The sequence below is a fragment of the Urtica dioica genome, chromosome 7, assembly GCF_054948205.1.
Source record: "Urtica dioica subsp. dioica isolate 48M chromosome 7, U.dioica_male_clone48M_v1_H2, whole genome shotgun sequence".
NCBI lineage: Eukaryota > Viridiplantae > Streptophyta > Magnoliopsida > Rosales > Urticaceae > Urtica > Urtica dioica.
The window spans coordinates 21,775,091-21,794,018 of record NC_142762.1 but is presented as its reverse complement, the minus strand read 5'-3'; the positions used below and the strand labels follow the sequence as shown (position 1 = coordinate 21,794,018).

Below are 18,928 nucleotides of genomic sequence, written 5' to 3'. Positions count from 1 at the left end.
GAGAATTCAACGGTGGCTTCAAAGGAATGAATGTTCCAAGGACATCTCATATCTTGGGAACCCGTTGTTTGTGGGAAGGAATAAGTTGGCGAGTTTTTCTCAAGAAGAAAGATCAAGATAAGTTGGAAGGTTCGATGGCAAAAGTTATATGTCTAAAGTCAGGAGAACAACGATGGTGAGATATGTGGTTCAATCTATCCCTAAGTACGCTATGTCAATCTTTCGATTCCCTAAAGTTTTACGTTGGGGTCTAGATAAAGTTGCTTGGAGATTCTGGTGGCTTGGGAACAATTCGAGACAGAAGTTCATCGCATTAGTGGGCTAGGATAAGCTGTGCACGCCGAGAGTCAATGAGGGCCTAGGGTAACGACGGTTCGAGATGACAAATATGGTTATGATGGACAAACTGGGATGGAACATGGCTACGTACTTGAATCTATTATGGGTCAGATTATTGAAGCTCAAGTACTGTAGGAGGAGTGATTTCTTTCACGAGGTCAAAACCACGAAATTTAGTGGGTGGATGGATATTATCTCGGTCCGTGAGTTTATATAACATAATTCCTGCTTCATAGTGGGGTATGGCACGAGAATTAGAGTTTTTTAGGATAGTTGGTGTTGTTGGTCGTTCTCAGAAAACCCAAAATATTGAATACAACGCGACTGGCGTTGGATTTCAAAACCGAAAGCCCAACGGGCAGGGTCACAAAAAAGTCCGTCGAGGTCCAAAAAGAGCAAAAAGCCCATACAAAACAAGCCTAAACCGAGCCCACGCTTGCACACATCACATCGCTGTAGCGACCACACGCGACGCGCAAAGCGATGGCACGTCGCGCCCATGTGAAGAGCTGTGACTCTCGCGGATGCCTCAATAAAAACCCGTGCGTACATCACAATAAAGAGGCATGCGTGTCGCGCGATCTATTCGGCGCATCACGCACACCATCTAGTGCGAGCACTCCGATGTCACACCCTTCAAGCTTATTTTATCTTCTTCTTACTCTCAGGTCTCCACGACGAACGAAGAACGTTCTTGAAATAGAGGAGTGACACTCGTGACTTTCGAGTATCTCTCACTTGGCGGATGCGGCAACTTGGTACGGCTTTGAGTCGAACTGTCCAAAGCTTTAAATAGTTGTTCAATTTGCTGCGATAATATTTTGGCGCTAGAAGGAGGGAACTTCCCGACTTAAACGGCCCGAAATTTCTTCCAATCATCTTATTCTTTTCTTCTGAAAACTTGATTTTCTCACACTTGAGAAAATAAGAGCAATTTTTTGGTAATAAAAACCCCTATATATAATCATGCGGAAGAATTAATTACGCTATCTTAAGCTAATTAATATTTAAAACAAGATCTAGTTTTACGAGTTTGTACTATAAAGTTGGAGAAGCAATCAAGCAACCGATAAACATAAAGATTGAGTTCTAGAGAGACTTATGGGTTGGGCTCACGAACCGAATTCTTCAAGCCTTGTAAAATCTGTCTTCATTCTTGAACGTTCGTCGATGAAGAGGACTTCTAGATCAGCTTCGAGTCATCGATGATGACACCGCAGTCTTCTGAAACGTAATCTCCGAGACAAATAGGACAACTGAGTGGGCAGCTTTTCTGTATCTCACTTTGATCTCGAAACAATGGTGTTTCGGTTCTCACCGTGTTTATGGGATTGGAATCACAGAATTCTGAGGGGAAGGGAGGAGGCAAAAATTTCGACCACCCCTAGGATAGGTTGGACGAATTTTCCTCTATTTTTTGGATGATCTTTGGTCAACCCTAGACACACTATTTATAGTGGTAGAGTGGAGAGGTTTTAGGAAACCCTAGTCTCCAATTAAAGATCAACCGTTAGATCTTTATTTCATGGATTTAAATGTCATCGAAATTCTCCGATTTTCGCCAGCGGTGTCGTTTTCGCTGGAAAAACGGCCGACGAACTCTTTAAAGTCGTTTTTCCATGTTATGTCGTTCGACTTTCTCCGAAAACGACGTGTCGGTTGTCCATATTATGTCGTTTTCGGATTGAAGCTATAAACTCAAATTTTGTAAAAAAAAATGGTGGTGAAGAAGCAGGAGAAAAAAAGAAGAAGAAGAAGAAGATGAAAGAAGAGAGAGGATAGAGACGAAGAGAGAGACAAGGGAGAGAGGAGAGAGAGAGAGAGTCTTTTACTTTGTTTTATTCTTTTTTATGTTTAAAACTCAAAACTAAATAATATAATAAAGCCAATATTCACAACTATATTTGAGTCTTTCAAGATATCTCTTTCGGCAAAACACATCTTTTTCCTTTGGATATATAGAATAACTTAACCAATATGTTTAAAAAGAGTACATGTACTTTTATTTTATTTTAGTCTTTTTTAATTTATTTGTGTGTGAATATTCAATATTGTGAGAGGGTAACATTGGAAGTTGGTACCATGACATTGAAATTGTCATGAATCATATCAATAGAAGATTATATAAATACACATATACATCAATACAATATTAGATAAAAAATAATTTAAAAGGAAATTTCAATATGAAAGTGTATATATATACTAGAAAAAGAAACATAAATACTATTACATATAAGTCTATATATTAAATATTATTATAGCTTATAATTTAAACATCATGTAAATTACAACGTCAAAAATTAAAAGATGTATCTGTGTATGTATTTATATATTTTATTCTATTGTGTAACATTATTTTCGTTCGGTTTTTCATCGGCGTGTCGATTTTCCATGGAAAACGGCATTTAAAAACGGCATATCAGTACCATTTTCCACATTTTTTCCGTTCGGTTTTCCGTCGGCATGACGATTTTCCATAAATCAAGAGGCTCGAAACGGCGTCGAAAACGACATTTCAAACCTTGCTTTATTTATATTCCTACTTTCTCTCTCAAATAAACAAATTTCCGAATGTATGCAGCTAATCATATTACAACATGTGAGATAATAATAATAACATTATTATTAGAAAGTTCCTATTCGTCTTTATCGAAGCCGAATCGGGGACTATTGACCTAGTATTTGAAGCTTAACAAATACGATCAAAAAGACGAAAAAAGTCTTTTCTCTTTTTCGATCGATTTGTCTAATCTTAGTCAATACTTTACCGTGTAAGCTAAGAATGAACTCTCATTTAATACTGGAATTATATTTACTCCTCGTGACGAGTGTCCACTGATATAGTTAGTACGTGATCAAGATCGTATCGAGAACGGTCAATTATTCTTTTATACCTTTCTCACACATATAAGCCCTAAGCATTGTTGCTTCCCCAGCGAAAGATTCTCTCGAACGTTACTTACTTCGAGAGTGCCGGCAATCTATCGGTTCTAGAAACAACCCTTAGGTGAGAGAACATTTACCAAAAGTGTAGAATGCTCCAACTAAGTGATCAGCCTTCACTTAGTGTTTCACATATATGATTTTAGATACAGCTTCCGAGGCGTGTATCAATCATCGACCATGTTTTAGCATACCACCTGAACTTAGATGCCCAACATGTAATCCAGTTTAATACGGATCTTCTCGGAACCAGGCTCAGCTTAGAAAAGAAGAACTATAACACCGATAAGGCGAGGTTTGATTTGATGGACTTGGACATCAAGACCACTCTCCACTTGAAAAAACAAGGAGATTCGTGGTACAAACCGCGAGCATCGTACACTCTAACCCTTGATCAGAGGCAGCGATTTACCGAGTTCCTACAATCTGTCAAATTCCCAGATGGGCTCACTGGGAATTTGAAGAAAAATGTGACTGCTGACGGAAAACTCACAGGTTTGAAGTCGCACGATTGCCACGTGATCTTGCAGAGGTTGTTGGCTGTTGGTATTCGCCCTTTTGTGCCAAAAGAAATACAGCAGACGATCTCCGAGCTTTGCAACTTTTTCAAGTTGATAAGTTCGAGAACCTTGAGAGTAGAAGATCTTGAAAATGCGCAAGAGTCCTTCATCGAGATCTTGTGTAAGCTTGAGATGATATTTCCACCTGTTTTTTTCACGATCATGGTTCACATGGCGATTCATCTACCAGATGAAGCGTTGTATGGTGGCCCGGTGCATATGCGGTGGATGTACCCATCTGAGAGGTACCTTGGGACGTTAAAACATTTTGTCAAAAATAGAGCTAGACCAGAAGGCAACTTATGTTGTAGAAGAAGCTGTTGGAATTGATCTAGGGTTAAGAAAAGATTTAACGCTTCTAGAAAGCGGCGGAAAATAAAAATTTTCTTTCAAACAACTAAAACGATTTTACTAACCTAGACAAAGAGCAAGCACATGTTATTATTAAAACTATCTAAAAGTGATTACACGTTTACTAACCTTTATGAAGCTTGATCGTTGAGAAGCTTGTGGAGGTTGAAACGCTCGTCTCTCCACGCAGCTCGTCTTTCTTCGTTCTTCGGGAACTCGAGTAACCACGAAAGTTTCTATCACATAAATCCCTCGAGGTAAGAAGGAATTTGTGTGTGGGCACTTTCAAACACGACGACTCAAGAACAAGTCTTAAAGTCGAAGAGCTAAAACACTAGGTCAATTGTGGACCTAGGTGCCAAAACAAAAGCGAAAAGAACTAGAGAGAGAGAGGGAGATGGGCGGCCAAGTCTAGAAAGAGAAGCTCTAAATCTCTAAAACTTTGGGATGAGAAAATGAGAGGAATGATGGCTCTATTTATAGGAGAAGGGTTGGCCTTGGAAAGAAGTAGTTTTCTCTTTTTTTTCGAGCATTCATGAGCAATCCCTTATTTCCCATTTCTCCAAAAATGCGCCCACCCTAGCCATCATGTGCCTAGGATTTATTTCCCTTTTTGATTTCTTTCTCTCTTGCTCTCTTGGCCGTGCATCTCCTTTCCATAAGGAGGAGATTTGTTTCCTCTTTTATTTTGGCAAGTACATTTATACTTCAAGGAAAAATAATCTATTTCACACTATGGCATGCATGAAATTTAGTCCATCTTTTCCTTGGGTTGGACGTGCAAGGCTTCTAGCAGGAGCTTCTATATTTTTCTTCATTTGTTCATGACAACATAAGAAAATCCCATTAAGAATTTTCAAGTAAAATTCCATGAAATGAAATTAATCCTCAAGGTCCAAAAACCTCATCATGGCCGAGTGATACATTTCATTTGTCATCATATGAGAATGTCAAAAAATTTATTGACATTCATTTCGTTTTATGTCCAAAAAGACAAAAATACCCTTTAGACAATTTTCGTAAAACTTGTCTAGTTCTTGTTTTGACTTAGCTTCTAGTTTAACTAATCCTACTCGATACGACTTGTGACAGTGACTTCATGGATCCAAATGAACAAAGCTTGATCTAACACACTTGGACTTAAGAGTTCACAAACATTTTCCAAGTTTATTTGCCACTAAAGAGTTGACACTGAGAATCTCTCGGTTCAAATGAATTTATTTTCTACTAAAGAATTCAACTTAATTGTGATGAGTGGATCCACTGAATATTATCTATGTTTACTCTTCATGAATATCATCAGCTATTCGGGATTTACAAAATTATCATTTTACCATTCTAGCTGTTATTTCCTCAACTCATTTGTCGCTTTTGAATAAGTTAGAAGCAATGTATTGACGAGGAGCTAACAAGTCACATTGATTAATCCAAAAGAGTCATGACTCAATTTGGACACTGGCCAGTTCATTTATTCACATTCCAAGGAACAAAGCATGATGTGATATACATTGCATTTCAGCAATCTTGTACATGAATTCCATATCTATGAGATATTCACAAAGTTACTCATGACATCTTCATAACTTAGTACTTCACAAATAGGTCTTGTTCAGAATCACATAGTGAATCCGAACTCTGACTTTCTCAAATGAGAATACGTAAGCTATGAAATGACATGTCTCATTTCATGATTGAGTTAAGCATGATGCAATTCATACGTATTGACTTCAAGACATAAGAGGTTAAAATGGTTTGTTCTTATTCTGTCTCTAGAAGTGCACTGGTCAATTCAGTACCTTCAGAAGATACCTAGAAGAACTATACAGTCTTCAACTCTCAATGTCCCATAACCAGACATCATAGATTCTCCTAACAATCGTACTGAGATCAATGTCCTTTAATCCTTAGATTGCGAATATATTATTTTAAGCAAACCATGAAGAGTTTGTTCATGCAAATCTACATTTGTCTCTTCATATGTTGTTAGATTTGTTTAAGGACTAAAGACTAGGGGTGTTCATGAGAACCGACAAACCAAACAACCCGATCACCCAAAACCAAACCGCACTCTTTTCTAACCCGCTTCATTACAATCCGAAAAATTTTGGGTTGAAACCAACCCAACCCGCAAGTGTTTCGGGTAGGTTTGGTTTGTGATCGTCATAAGATTGGGTTGAACCAAACCAACCTTATCCCGTTAAAATAAAATAAAAATTTCTAAAAAAATGAAAAATGTTATCAAGGTAAAATAAAATAAAATACACCATATGCTTCATGGTTTTAAAATAAAAATATAAATGTATTTTTAAATTAATTAATTATTTTGTAGGTGTATCTTTATGTTCACGACCGTTGACAAATAGATAATATAAGTAGACTAAATATAATCATAAAGACTTACTTATATTAGTTTCAACAACTCATTTTTTTTTTATTTTACAGATTTTTCACGAGGTCTAGATTTTTATAGAGTGTGAAAATTGAGATGAGATATAATTTATTTATTCTTAGTATTTGCATGGGTTTTTTTTATGAATTTGATTCAATGATTCTATTTTGTACCTTTGTTGTGACAAATTAACCCTAACAACCCGACTTAAACCACCCCAAATAAATCAAACCAAACCAACCCGATTAATATCGGTTCGGGTTGGTTTGGTTTCAATACCATAAACGGTTTGAGTTGGGTTATAAAAATGACAAACCGGAGATTTCGGGTTGGGTTCATGAAATGTACAAACCCGAATAACCTAACCCGATGTACAGGCCTACTAAAGACTATAGATTATCATAAAGCTTCAAACAGACAAGGAAGAATGAATGAACGTTTCAACTTTTATTAATGATTCAGGAGTTACAAGCAAGAGTCTTCGTGAGACTTTATTACATCAAATGTACATAAGTAAAGACTACTACTCTTCTTGTGGGCACCATTGACAACAGAAGCTCTAACGTTCGTTGCAAGGTATCTTGAAGATAAAAAAAAGTTTCGATGAAGTTCAAGTGCGAGAGCTCTCTGTTTTTCGATCCGAGATGTGTGTGCCTTATGGGATGATGAAGCCAATAGTATTAGACGATGAACAGAAAGAGAATGCGGAGTGGTACATCTATACCAACTGTCCTGAAGTGGATCCATATTTGACGTAAGTTATCGTTAAGAATGTGTTTCAATTCATTCTTGTATATATTGCTATTTGAGTAATGTTTTTAACAACAGTGAGCATTTGGATCTCTTGAGCGAATCTGGAGTTCGCGATATTGAAGCGCAGCATAGAAAGAGGTTCAAAATTTAGTTTGAAAAGAAGGTAATAACACAATAGCAATGCAATTTTTTTGATAAATGCATAAGTGCTAATCAATGCTTTCTTTCGTAACCAGATTTTTGATATGAAAGCTAGTGCAACTGACGTGTTTGACGAGCTCTATTCGCTTTCTATCGGTTCCCTTCAAGTCGCCTATCAATATCCGAGCTGCTTTGTAAACGGCGTGAAGTTCATCACTCGTCGTCGCGATAATCAACGAGTCACTCAAAATAGCGGTGTTTGTGTGCGTGTGGATGCTTTCACTTACTATGGTCGAATGGAAGACGTCATCGTGGTGAACTATAGGCATAACTGTAGTGTTGTATTGTTCAAATGCATTTGGTACGGTGACAAGTAGCATGCAAACCGACTAGTGCACACCGATAAGACTACTGGAGAAATGAATGCTTTTACCGCGAAACAGTGGTTTACAGAGGAGCCATACGTACTCGCGACTCAAGTGAAACAAGTTTTTACATCGAAGATCTTGTTAAAGGCGGCGACTGGAAAATCGTCCAGGAATGCAATCATCGAGGAATTTGGGACATTTCTCGCACACGTTCTTCTCTATGTGTATGAAGTCCATGTTATGCTTTAACTCCAAATCTGACCAGTACAGCAACTCGTAAAAGATGCTTTTCTTGGCCCAATTTAGTTCGCAATCGGCTCCCTTTCGTTTTCTGCCCACGGAGCCAGCGTGTTTGCCAGTTGTCGTGCAAGACACACTAGCCAACTGAGCGAGTATGTCTTGTGGAGTCAACTTCTCGGGTTTATTGCGTTTCTCATGGAGATCCTTGTAGTGATCGGTGCTTTTTCTCAATCGGTGACACGTACACAAGAATAGACGATGGTCGTAGTAGACGATCTTGTTTCTGACTTTCAAAGACGGCGTGTCAAGGTTGCACGTAGGGCAAGCGAGATACTCTTGGCCACTCCATCCCGATAAATACGATCGAGCCGCAAAATCGTTTATCATCCAGAGTAGCGCGGTACGCAATCGAAACACTTCATCGTTGGCGTCATCTCGAACGTGGAATCCGGTCTCCCACAGTTCCTTCAGCTCTTCAACAACTGGCTGCAAGAACAAGTCCATGTCTATTCCTGGTGAGTATGGCCCCGGGATCAAAAGCGTCAGCATCAGGTACTCTTTCTTCATGCACAAACAAGGCGGAAAGTTGTACGCAGTTAGTACCATAGGCCACATGCTGTACGATAGACTCATTTCTCCGAACGGATTGAATCCATCCGCAGCTAATCCAAGCCGCACGTTTCGAGGCTCTGTAGCAAAGCCTGGGTATCTCTCGTCCAGGTTTTTCCACGTCATACCATCCGCAGGATGTTGCAGAACACCAACTTCCCTGACGTGATCTCTTTCGTGCCACTGCATCAGAAGCGACGTGTGTCTAGACGCGTATAACCGCTTCAATCGATCTTTCAAGGGAAAATATCGCAAAATCTTTTGCGGTATCATTTTCCAAGTTGGCTTCCATCTGCTCTCGTTGCATACTGGGCACACGTCGGCTTCCGCGAGATCTTTTCGAAATAGGGCACAATCGTTAATGCACGCATCGATCATCTCGTATCCCATGCCAAAACGCTTCAACTTCGCCTTTGCCTCGTAATGCTTCTCCGGAATTCGATTACCAACTGGATGAGACTTCCTCAAGAGCTACAAGAGTTCTATGAACGACTTGTTCGTCCAATGGTTCATGACTTTGAGGTGCATCAACGAAACCAAGAAGGACAAAGAAGAAAACTCTTTGCATCCAGGGTACAATTCCGCTTCCAACTCGGCGAAGAGGTCTTCCACTTGCTCCTCTGCACGCACCTCGCTCTGGGTTGGCTCCGTAGCATCGTCAAAATCCTCGTGATCCCTGATATCCTCCACAACACCATGCAATCCTTCTATTCCTCTCCGATCTGTTCCTCCGATGGAATCTTCTTCATGAGGAAGGAAGACACGCTCGAGCTCGCCCTGATGATACCATTTTGTGTAGCCTGGGGTAAACCCTTTGTTCAGCAGATGATTCCTAACAACCCCGATGTCGTGCCATTTCACGTTGTTGAAAGGCTTGCAAGGACACCGATATTTGTTATTTTCATTAGGGAATCTTCTTGGAACGCGAATAAACTCGTTAACCCCGGTTTTGTGCTGCAATGTCACCCGATTATTCTCCGTGATCCAATCTCTACTTGGATTGGACATTTCGCTGAATAAGAGCGAAAAATGAAAGTTGTGCAGAGTTATTGATAAAGGACGGAGAACAAAATGAAAGAGAGATTATGAATTGTATGTTATTTTGAAGTCGGATTGAATAAGTTGGGAGTTTTTAGACTAATTGATTCGAAACTCTACCGAAATTTCGGCAGTGTTTCCTTATATTGACAAACCAAAAACCTGCAAAATTATTTAAAGACATATATAAACCATCCAGAACTATCCTACAAATTAGCTCAGCCCTAAACCGAACCTCCGTGGTTCGGTCACAACATTTTATAAATGAAAAACCGATATAAACAAAAAATCACAAACTATCAAAACATGTCACAAACTATTTTTCTTACTTAAAATTACAATTTCATTTCATGTTAAATCAACTAAACAAAACTAATCACAAATTCATCAACTTAATTTTAACCTAAACTTAATTTTATACTAAACATGTCACAACCTATCAAAACATGTCACAAAACACAATTAAAACTTAATTTTAACCTAGACTAATCAAATTATTAAACATGTGAAATTATCAATTACAATTACTAATCAATTTCAAAGTAGCATATTACAATTACAATTTTAATTTCATTAACTAATTTTAAACTAAACAACCTATTCATGTAATTATTAGACTAATTACAATTCCTAATTGATAAATTACAATAAATCAAAACTAATTAAAACAAAACAAATTTAAACTAAACACTAACCTAAACATATTACTAAACATTAACATGTTATCAAATTAATTACAATTTAATTACAATTACAATTAACATAAACTAATCAAAATTAAATTAAACAACATAAACATATTACTAACTATCTTATTAACATTTACAATTATTAACTACAATTATATTAACTAACATTTATATTTACATACTAACACTTAACATTCTAAACAATTACTAGCATATCTATTTAATTAACTAACATTTACATACTAATTAGCTAACTAACATTTTATATCAACTAGCCTAATTAACTAAACTAACAGCTTATATAACAAACAATAAAATAAAAAATAAAAAACTAGACTTACTTGGAACAGAGGCTCGGTGCAGCGGAAGAGCGGCTCGGTGAAACGACGGAGGAGGGATCGAGGCAGTGACGGCTCGGTGCAGCGGAAGACGATTGAGGACCGACAACGCAGCGGGGAGAGAGACTCGTCGAGGATAAGGACTCGTGGAAACAACAGGGACGAGGCTCGGGACAACAGCTTGACGAGGCTCAAAATAGCAGGGACGAGGCTCGGGACAACACCTTGACGAGGCTCAAAACAGCAGGGACGAGGCTCGGGACAGCAGCAACGGGGAGAGAGAGTTTAACCTGCCAAATTAAATCGTCTCTCGGTTCAGTCAAAGGGAAAATAAGAGAGAGAGAGAGAGAGAGAGAGAGAGAGAGAGAGAGAGATAGATAGAGAGAGAGAGAGAGAGAGAGAGAGAGAGAGAGAGAGAGAAAGGCAGTGAGGGATAGCTTACCAGGATTGCAGTGACGTCGAGGCTGAGCACGTGTCGAGGCAGCGGGGCTGTCAAGGCTGAGCACGTGCCGAGGCAGCGGGGTGTCGGGGTAGAGACGCCGAGGCTTTCGAGGCTAGGCGTTTGAGAGAATGAGACAATGTGAGGGAGTAAGAGAGAGAGAGAGAGAGAGAGAGAGAGAGAGAGAGAGAGAGAGAGAGAGAGAGAGAGAGAGAGAGAGAGAGAGAGAGAGAGAGAAATACCACAACGGTCGGAGAGAATGTGCGGCGGAGATTGAGAGGTCGGAGAGAGTGAGAGTGAGGCAGAGATCAGTGATGAGGAGAGTGAGAGGTTGGAGAGAGTGAGAGAGAGAGAGAGAGAGAGAGAGAGAGAGAGAGAGAGAGAGAGAGAGAGAGAGAGAGAGAGAGCCGTCGGAGAGAGTGAGAGTGTGGCGGAGAGTGAGAGTGCGGCGGAGAGTGAGAGTGAGCCGGAGAGTAAGAAGTCGGAGAGAGTGAGGTCGGAGAGAGTGTGAGGCAGAGATTTTGAGGTGGCTGTGGTGGTTGTGGAGGTTCATGGAGGTGGTTGTGGTGGTTTGTGATGGTGGAGAGGTCGGAGCAGAGTCAAAATGAGCGGGAGAAGTTTTTTTTTTGGAGAAAATCGGCGGATGTTATGAAGTAGACGAAGTGCAGAAGATTTGGTTTTATAGAAAAACCTAGAAAGCAGGTGCGAGAAAGTCGCACCTAAAGACTCTTTTCGATGCGACTAGTCGCACCCAATAAATCATTGGGTGCGACTAGTCGCACCTGATGACATTTTAAAAAAATTTAAATCAAAATGCCATGTCATATAACTGGACGAAAAATTGAGGGGGAGATTTAAACTTCAGAAAAAATTTTAACAATCGGGTGCGACTTTGTCGCACCGGAAAGTTTGTTAAATATCGGATGCGGCAAGTCGCACCTGATAGTCAAAATCAAACTCAATTTCAGCGAATTTTTTTGGTTTTCCGCTTGACAATCACGTGCGACTAGTCGCATCTGAAAGTCATTTAGATGCGACTTGTCGCACCCGATAGTCATGCGCATCAGAAAACCAAATTTGTAGTAGTGTCTGGGACCATGTGCCAAACGTGATGTCTTACACTCGCCGGACTCGACTTCGAGTGGTTCAAAAGCTTGAGACCAGGTAGAATCCACTCACGTTTCTGGCACGCTTTGATACGTCTATGGTCCAAAATAAGACCAAGATGTACTTGTGGTCCATCAGGCAAGAGAGTATCGAATCTCTTAGAAGATACCTGGCTCGATTCACTGAAGAATCGGATAAAGTTGACCGATTCGACGATGGTGATGCGATAGATGCAATCATTGAAAGCTTGCGCACTAGAGACTTCCTAAAGTCCGTCGTTGGTCGTGTCTCTTCCGCCATGGCCGAGTTAATGACTTGAGCCAAGATTTTCATGGGAGTCGAAGACTACCTCAACGACTGAAAGAGCAACAACCAAGGCTTCTGCTGCCGAGATGAACCCAGCCAAGAGCAAGGCGACTCCCAGAAAAAGTAAAATCAAGAGAGGTCAGACTTCCAATAGTCAACCACCCATGCTCCAGAAGTCGCGACTTGCAGAAAAATTTAGGGGATACTCCTCGTTTGAGCCTCAGACGTCACGGGTCAATGTTTGAGCAGCTCTTAAGGCGCGCACTTTTTCCCTCAACTTCTGAAAGATGGTCATCATGTCCGCGTTGTCAACATTTATCAAGGGGGCAAGTCGTGTCGTGCTTCTTTTGTCGTTGGGTGCAATGTATAATGGATACGGGTTAGCACAGGGCCAGTCTCGTTCTAACTCTCGTGAGTTCATTGCATTGTAAAGGAAAAATAGGACACTAATATCTATCACTAAAAAAAAAATAGAACAATAGTGTTCATTTCTTGTTACTTTATGGCTCAAAATTGCATCTTGTAGCTCTCCCTCGAACGTAAAATATTATATATATATATATATATATTTATATGTATATATATAACTATTCCTAACACATCTAACCTATTTTATTCTTCAGAGAATTAATAATTTATGATCAATACGTTAAGAATAACCTAAAGTTCATAACTTCATATAAAGATATTGTACCTAATGAAATTGATCGACTTGACTCATATTTCTAGATCTAGTGAGGACAAAGAATCAGCATATAAACGACACATAATAGGTAATACAGTCGCGAAAAAAATAATAAATTAGACTGCGTCACAAAAAAGAAACAAAAAAAAAAAACATTAATCACAATTCACACATGAATCGCTTTACGGTGAATGTATTGAATTTTCAGCCTTGTGCCTTGTCTATGTATGGACAAATAAATATTTTTATTACTACGAAATTTCAGACGTGTCGTCCATCCATTCGGAGAGCGAAAAAGCCAAGCCATCCAACGCATTGCTTTTAACATCTCTGCTGCTGACGCAATCTGTTTCTTCTTTTTCTGTTTCGGATTCGAGAGATGAATTCCGTGTTCTCCGAAGAAGAGATCTCCGAGAGCTTCTGGCCCTCTTCGGCGGCGATGAACCGAAGCGCCTCCGAGTGGGCGTTGGAGCGCTTCCTCGAGGAATTCTCTCCGGCGACCCCAACCTCCCGCCCTTCCATCGCCGAAGACGACGTCGTCGAAATCAAGAATTCCGACGGCGATAATCACCGATCTCCGGGGAATCCGATCGATTCCATCCAGTACCGACAGTTCCTCAAAAACCGCCTCGATATGGCTTGCGCTGCCGCGGCTCTCTCTCGCGTAATCATAATTAGAATTTCATCACCGTAATTATCATGATTGCTATTTGATGATATTAACAGCTTTACCATCAGGAATCGTTGTCAGCGAAGCCTGCAGATTCATCCAATCTGGCTCAGACTCAGTTGCCATCTTCTCGATTGCCTTCCGAACCTCTTCCTGAAGGTTTCGTTTCTCCTTTACTTGCAAATGAGTATGATCAGGGGAAGGTCCTTAAAAACGCTATAAATAATTATCAAATAACCTCAAACCCTTTCTTAGGCTCGTTGCCTGCAGATTTTAGTGGAAATGTCTTATTTAGTTTTTTTTTTTTTTTGATCGGAGTCCTATTTAGTTTGTTGGCCGTTGATTAGCTGAATCTTAGTTTTTACTTTTTTTTTTCTTCTGTGACATTTTTTGACTTCCAGTAAGTAGAAAAGAGCTCTTGTATCTTCCGGTACACCAAGCTGACATTATAGTGCCGGCTTAGACCGAAATTCCCTTATGGGTTCATTTTGATTTATAGATACCGAGGATTTGCAATATCTGGCTGATCAAAACCATGTATCGTCTGTAGAAGTGGGCGGTAAGAGTTTGAGCTTCAGGTTGAACTTTATAGGCAAAGTGATGAAGGGGAAGTTACATTCGTACCCATTCTAACACTATTTCTTTAAATTCTGCTTCAAAAAAGAGATATTAGACCTAACACTATTTCACTCGAGGTTGTTTAGTTTCCTTTTCTTCTTTACATATGGACAAAGAAGAACTGTTTTTTCTTGCTTAGATACATGATGGTGCATTTTACAGAAACGGAAATTTGATAACTCATTAGGTACAGGCCATAGTCACTTAAAAGCACAAGGCAAAACTGATGATGGGCTTTCTAGCGCTAAGGCTTTACCTGCTACGCAGAAGAAAACAATCATAGCAACACAAAGTAGGCAAACAACAAGCGGATCGTCGAAAGACGATTCAGATGATGATGACCTTGATGGAGACATGGATAACGCGGATCCCTGTGATGCAAAACGTGCTAGGAGGTGAGTCAAAAACTACAATAGTGTCCTTTTCGTAATCGCAATATCTTCAACTTTCATTCACATATTTATTTTATATGATGCGCTGTTAGTAATAAGTGTCAATGAGCCATGGGTTTATTAGCTGATAGTTCCTTTTGGCTGGCACTCAGTTCATTGTTTAATGCTCTGTTGGGACCATTTGAACTTTAATAGCAACCCAAGATGGGTGTTTGGCTAGAAAAGTAGGTGATGAAATATTGTCTTTGAGAGTTGACTACTAATTTCCAACTTACATACCCCTAAATTACATAAACCCGTATGTACTTTTTTAATTCGTTCTATCAATATTGAACAATCCAACTACACCCATCTGAACCTATGGTCCTAAAAAATCCCCAATACTCAACATAGCTGGGATTAGAAGAAGCTCACAGTTTTCATCATTCAGAGAGTATAGTCCAATGTCTTTTCTTGTCTTTAGTAGTGTGCAATCATATACCATGTTGATAATCATGTATCACAGATTTGAGAATAGTTAGAATAAATGGCCATTCTCCAAAACGAATAAATAAATATATAGATCTCTCCTCCCAAACAAGAAGTCTTGACCTAGTACATAACATGGGCTTGTATGTTGAAACAAGTAGTTGTTGTTCTTGTTTTTTTTTTTTTTTTTTTTTTTTTTTAAAAAAAAAGGAAGATTGTTTCCCTAGTAAAAATTTACTATGATACATTTATCTGAAATCAGGTTTGCTTGGACAAGCAAATCTTTTCCATAAGCAGGTTAATGAAATATGTTACGTGTTGATGCTGGCACAGGATGTTATCTAATCGAGAGTCAGCAAGACGCTCTAGAAGAAGAAAGCAAGCACAAATGAGCGAACTTGAAACACAGGTGCTGCTACTTCACATATATATATATATATATATATATATATATATATATATATATATATATATATATATACATCTATAATTTTTTTTGAAGAAATATATATTTGTCTATATGAAAGACTAATTATCTCATTCCTGATAAGCTGTATATATGTTAAAAAACTACTAGGTTGGTCAACTACGAGTTGAGCATTCCACGTTGCTAAACCGCCTCAGTGACATGAACCACAAGTATGACAATGCTGCTGTTGACAACAGAATCTTAAAGGCAGATATTGAGACTCTGAGAGCAAAGGTGAGCAACTACCATATCCAGTTTTGCAATTTCAAAGTAATTATTTTCTCGTACCATTTTAGTTGGTAAAAAGTATTTTAAGTTTTGTAAGATTCTCAACATGTATGTTTGGAGCGTATTTAGTCATGAAAGAAAGGGAAAACAACCATGTATGTGGATGTAACAAATGCACAATCTATACTGATGATTTTAAAATACCTGATCCTGGTGTTGATTACTTGTCCACTTTATTTACGGCTTTTACCAGTGACGTAACCACCAGAGAGACAGCGAAATGTCTTGTGATTTATATATATTGGTTACAAATGGTTCTTCAAATGTCATTATCGAGACGGTTCAGAGAAGAAATCTCTTAAGGGAAACAATGTCTACCCAATTTCAAAACAAAATGTCTTAAGGGTATTTGTATGAAACCTTAAAAATCTGGAAAACCGGGGGAAAGAAACACTGGGAGAAAATTTGAGCTAAAATTGATATTTCATTTCCTTTGGAAAAATGTGTGTAAAATGAAAATCAAAGCAAATTCACACATGTGGATATTTCGGTATTTCACTCGATTTGCCTAAAAAAGAAAAAGAAAAACTGACTTCCAAACACAATATATTGAGATCTTCGTTTTTCAAACATAGCCTAGAGACTTGGTGATATATATTTAAAAAAAATATTTTGTAGGTGAAAATGGCAGAAGAGACGGTGAAGAGAGTAACGGGAATCAACCCATTGCTTTTGGCGGTGTCGAATCTTGCCGCTGCAGGTGTTCCCTCGGTCAACGGGGCTCCCGATTGTGCGGTGTCAATGCCACGAAACACCAACCAGCTCTTTCACCAGCCAGGCCCTGCAATAAGGCCCACCATTCCGCACCATCAGAGCCTAGACGAGAGCTTCATCGGAACCTCCTCGGTACCCAAGCAGAGCGATATCGGGGGTGGCAAATTGGCTGAGCATGCCGTTCCGAGCGAGGGATCGCCTTCTTGGGGCTCCGATGCTACAGCCAAAGACGGCAAGAAGAGTCCTATGTAACCAGTACAATGGGTAGATATATAATAGAGCATTGAAACCTGATGGTCAAATAATAAGGTTATAGGTTCAGAATTACGTCTCTTATTTATATTGCGTTAAGTCGTATTGAGGTTTTACACTCCCAAAGTCCGATGTCATTTTGCTTGTTCTGTGTTTCCCTCATGGAGATCCATGGGCGTTTGCTTTCAATATTTTTTTTTTCTTTCCCTATTGTGCATCAATGTCGTACAAAGATGAAGTGGAAAATATTATTAATATGACCATGTAATTTAAAAACCTATCGAACTGACCACACCACTTTTGTTAGGTTTCACATTGATTAATTACAGAAATGTTTAGTCAATTCCAGTAAATTGTGGCCAGATTTTATCAGGGCGTTTTACTAACCTTTTTACATTTTGGTCAAACTAGAAAGTTTTTCATTTGGAAAAATTATACAAAGGAAGAGATTTCCGAGCGCCTGTCACTTGAGAAAAGAAGGCATCGATGAACTCAAAGGAATGCATAGGGATTTACCTTACATTCTCTCTGATGAAACATGCACTTGCATGCGTGAAAATATTATAACATATAGCATGTTGGAAAAAAATGTGCGACAAGATTTACAATGTAAATTTAGATGAACCTAAAATAAATAACACAATGAAACTCAACTTAGTTCGGTGCAATGTCACTTTTGTTTAGAGGGCTATGACTTGATGAAAAGAAAATTCACTAATCAGTCAACAATACACTCGAGACTCAACTGAATGATTATCCAATCAAAACCCTCTTATGTTACTATATCTGAATTTCAACTCAAGGTTCCGTCTAAATATGAGATCCGCTCGCTTTCACTCAAACACTCGCCAATTATTTGTCACTCATATGCGAATACACATTCATTTTTTACAAAACCAATCTTTGTCATTCACAAATAAGTGGAATAGAACAAGACAAAATTAACACAAATACTAATAGTAAAGTTTTTTATTTTCTCAGAACACTCAAGCTCGAAAACAATAAGAAGAACCACTATGTGAAGAAGATCTCTTTTATAATGGTTGACTTACTGGATATTCAATGCATATCTTGCGCGAAAACAAATCTCGAATAAAATCTTTAAGTAACTCGAAAGACCGGACCATATCATAATTTTTTGATTTATCCTGCGAGGTGTAGATGTCACCTTCAATTTTTCTCAAAGTGTTGGAGACTCAACCGTCGCTTCGACTGGGCGACCTTATACATACATTTATTTTTAGGTCAAGCTGTAAGAAAAGAATTCACTGGACGAAAGAGGTTTCTTATTCTTTAACAAAGATCAAGGAGAGTTCTCGATGATTATATTGGGAAGATCATATTGACCAAAAATTATCCAAACATTCATGTCATAATGTGTTCAAAGTATCAACTATCGATGATTGAGCACTTGTTTGACTTTACTAAAATGTCGGTGGTTGATGCAATAGCAACAATTTTGTTATACAAAATTAAATTACTAATTTTTTTTGGGATTTGTAACAAAATAGCCAAAATGAAATTATGAAATTTGTTTTTAGCCTATGTTTCACAACTTTTAGGGAAATAGCCAACAAGTTTATGTGGCAATAATTAAGGTCTGATTTGCCCTTGTTTATTAACAAATTCGTCATTTTATCTCTCTTATTTTTTTCCTACACTTTTTTTACATAAAGACTTCAAAAAACCATATCTATCTCATATGAATTCGAAATTGAGTGATTCCAAATCCTACGGATTCGTGACGTCGAGGTCTTCA

The 18,928-nt window shown here is 38.7% G+C and overlaps 1 protein-coding gene across 4 annotated transcripts; it reads left to right on the top strand.

Annotated features, from left to right (window-relative positions):
• The first annotated feature begins 13,626 nt into the window (after window positions 1-13,626).
• On the top strand, window positions 13,627-17,449 carry LOC149390396 (light-inducible protein CPRF2-like). 4 transcript variants are annotated; one of them, XM_089620184.1, is made up of 7 exons: window positions 13,627-13,962; window positions 14,037-14,127; window positions 14,468-14,527; window positions 14,780-14,981; window positions 15,780-15,855; window positions 16,024-16,149; window positions 16,822-17,449. In XM_089620184.1, the coding sequence occupies exons 1-7, from the start codon at window positions 13,678-13,680 to the stop codon at window positions 17,167-17,169; spliced, it is 1,188 nt and encodes a 395-aa protein (XP_089476310.1). In that variant the 5' UTR covers window positions 13,627-13,677; the 3' UTR covers window positions 17,170-17,449. The 4 variants fall into 4 exon arrangements, with proteins under 4 accessions (XP_089476310.1, XP_089476309.1, XP_089476312.1 ...); XM_089620183.1 differs by having other exon boundaries at window positions 14,774-14,981; XM_089620186.1 differs by lacking the exon at window positions 14,468-14,527 and having other exon boundaries at window positions 13,629-13,962.
• The last annotated feature ends 1,479 nt before the right edge of the window (window positions 17,450-18,928 follow it).

Coding starts and splice junctions, on each gene's coding strand:
- LOC149390396 (XM_089620183.1), top strand. CDS start 13,678: ATGAATTCCGTGTTCTCCGAAGAAGAGATCTCCGAGAGCTTCTGGCCC. Junction 13,963..14,036: donor CTGCCGCGGCTCTCTCTCGC/GTAATCATAATT, acceptor CTTTACCATCAG/GAATCGTTGTCAGCGAAGCC. Junction 14,528..14,773: donor ATCGTCTGTAGAAGTGGGCG/GTAAGAGTTTGA, acceptor ATAACTCATTAG/GTACAGGCCATAGTCACTTA.